The sequence below is a fragment of the Gossypium hirsutum genome, chromosome A07 (assembly GCF_007990345.1).
Source record: "Gossypium hirsutum isolate 1008001.06 chromosome A07, Gossypium_hirsutum_v2.1, whole genome shotgun sequence".
NCBI classification, from domain to species: domain Eukaryota; kingdom Viridiplantae; phylum Streptophyta; class Magnoliopsida; order Malvales; family Malvaceae; genus Gossypium; species Gossypium hirsutum.
Window position 1 is genome coordinate 88,018,815 of NC_053430.1, and position 2,500 is coordinate 88,021,314.

Here is a 2,500-nt window from a genome sequence, read left to right on the forward strand (position 1 = left end):
TCCAAGAACTTACCAAGGCCATGTCTGTAGCAGAATCATTGCCGGAATTTGGTGGGAAGAAAGACAGACCTGAGTCTTTCAAGCCCAAGTCCCAGCCAAAGGGAAATAGTGGGGGAGACAAAGAAAGGCCCCCTAGAAATGACAACGGTAAAAAGCCATGGGACAAAAGGAAGAGTGGGCCTATAAGGTGCTTTCATTGTGATGGACCACACATGATTAAGGATTGTCCAAAGAAGGTGGCGCTCTCCGCTGTGGAAGCGAAAGCAGAGTCTGATGTGGAGGATAACAATCTTGGTTCAATACTAGGGGGTGTTGAAGATAAGAGGAGTCATGGGCTAATGTTTGCAGACATCATGGTAGCTGGCAAAAAGTTGAATGCACTTGTCGACACAGGTGCGTCTGATTTATTTATGTCCGAAGGGGCTACGCATAAACTTGGTCTCAAGATTGAAAATGATCCGGGTTGAATTAAGACAGTGAATTCGGAAAGTGTTCCAATCAAGGGGGTCGCAAAGGGAGTAAAACTCCAATTTGGCAATTGGACCAGTACGGCATCCATCAAGGTAATACCACTTGATGACTATGATTTTGTAGTTGGATTGAGTTTTCTTGATCAGGTTAATGCGACGATTTGTCCTTCCGGTAATTTCATGGTGATTTCAGATTCGAACCATCAATGTATGGTGAGATTGACAAGAAACGGGAGCCTCGAAGGGAAAACATTGTTTGCAATGCAATTTGCTAAGGGAGTACGTAGAGATGAAGTCTCCTACTTAGCCACTTTGAAGATTGAGGAAACCGGTAAGACCGTGGGTGAGATCCCTAAGGAAGTGGGCCAAGTATTACAATCCTTTCGAGATGTGATGCCTGCAAAGTTGCCACCTAAGAGGGAGGTGGATCATAGGATCGAATTGGTGTCCAACATGGTGCCGCCAGCTAGGGTGCCATATCGTATGTCCCCACCGGAATTGGAGGAATTACGGAAACAGTTAAAGGAGATTTTAGATGAAGGATTCATTAGGCCATCTAAATCTCCGTATGGTGCACCAGTGCTATTTCAAAAGAAACATGATGGGTCATTACGGATGTGTATTGATTATCGGGCCCTAAACAAGATCACCGTGTGGAATAAGTACCCTATTCCCCTCATTGCAGACTTGTTTGATCAGCTTGGTAGTGCGAGATGGTTTACCAAGTTGGACTTGAGATTGGGGTACCATCAAGTTCGGATAGCCGAAGGAGATGAGCCAAAGATAGCTTGTGTGATGCGGTATGGCTCGTATGATTTTTTGGTGATGCCATTCGGACTCACGAATGCCCCAGCTACATTCTGCACCTTGATGAATAAGGTACTTCAACCTTTCCTTGATCGTTTCGTGGTTGTTTACCTTGACGATATTGTGGTGTACAGTAAAACACTCAATGAACATGTGGAACATTTGAGGGAGGTGTTCCAAACTTTGAGGGAAAATGAGTTGTTCGTCAAAGAGGAGAAATGCACCTTTGCTCAACGAGAGGTGCCATTTCTAGGCCACATTGTGGGAGGTGGCAAGATCCGGATGGATGAAAGCAAGGTTCGGGCCATTGCCGAGTGGGAGGCTCCAACCAAGGTGACAGAGTTGAGATCTTTCCTTGGGTTGGCAAACTACTATAGACGCTTTATCGAAGGCTATTCTAGAATTACCGCACCCTTGACGGACATGTTAAAAAAGGGTAAGGTATGGGATTGGAACCCACAGTGTGAGAGGGCCTTTAATCAATTGAAGCAAGTAATGACAAGTGAGCCTGTACTTGCATTACCGGATTACTCGAAGCCTTATGAAGTACACACAGATGCGTCAGATTATGCCATTGGGGGAGTACTGATGCAAGAGGGTCATCCCATTGCTTTCAAAAGTCGAAAGCTTAATGAGACAGAGCGGAGATATACGGTCCAAGAGAAGGAAATGACCGCTATGGTGCATTGCTTGCGCACATTGAGGCATTACTTACTGGGTTCCAGGTTCGTGGTCCTTACTGATAATGTTGCCAACAGTTATTTTCTAACCTAGAAAAAGTTGTCTCCCAAACAGGCTCGTTGGTAGGTTTTTCTAGTGGAGTTTGATTTCACAATGGAATACAAGCCAGGAAGTGCCAACATGGTGGCTGATGCACTTAGCCGAAAGATGGAATTCGCGGCCATGAGTCAACCTGAGGGGTCCCTATTGGAACGCAGTCGAGAAGGGTTGTCCCATGACCCCACAGCCAAAAGCTTGGTTGAGCTGGCCAATGAGGGGAAAACGAGTAGATTTTGGCTTGATGGGGAATTACTATACACCCATGGGCACCGCCTCTATGTGCCTCATTATGGGAAATTGCACAAGGAAGTAATGAAAGAATGCCATGATTCACGATGGGCGGGCCATCCGGGAATGCACCGTACCTTGGCCCTTTTGGAGGATCGATACTATTGGCCTCACATGGGTGAATATGTGGAGACCTATGTGAAGACTTGTCTAGT

The 2,500-nt window shown here is 46.0% G+C and overlaps 1 protein-coding gene across 1 annotated transcript in view; it reads left to right on the forward strand.

Moving 5' to 3' along the window:
- Positions 1–2,051, forward strand: part of LOC121203754 (uncharacterized) — a 2,897-nt gene extending 846 nt beyond the window's left edge. Inside the window, exons 2-5 of the mRNA XM_041074206.1 lie at positions 1–393; positions 478–1,041; positions 1,156–1,270; positions 1,412–2,051. The exon at positions 1–393 is cut by the window's left edge and continues 750 nt beyond it. Coding sequence (XP_040930140.1) covers positions 1–393; positions 478–1,041; positions 1,156–1,270; positions 1,412–2,051 — 1,712 coding nt within the window. The remainder of the gene's footprint in view (positions 394–477; positions 1,042–1,155; positions 1,271–1,411) is intronic.
- Positions 2,052–2,500: the final 449 nt, after the last annotated feature.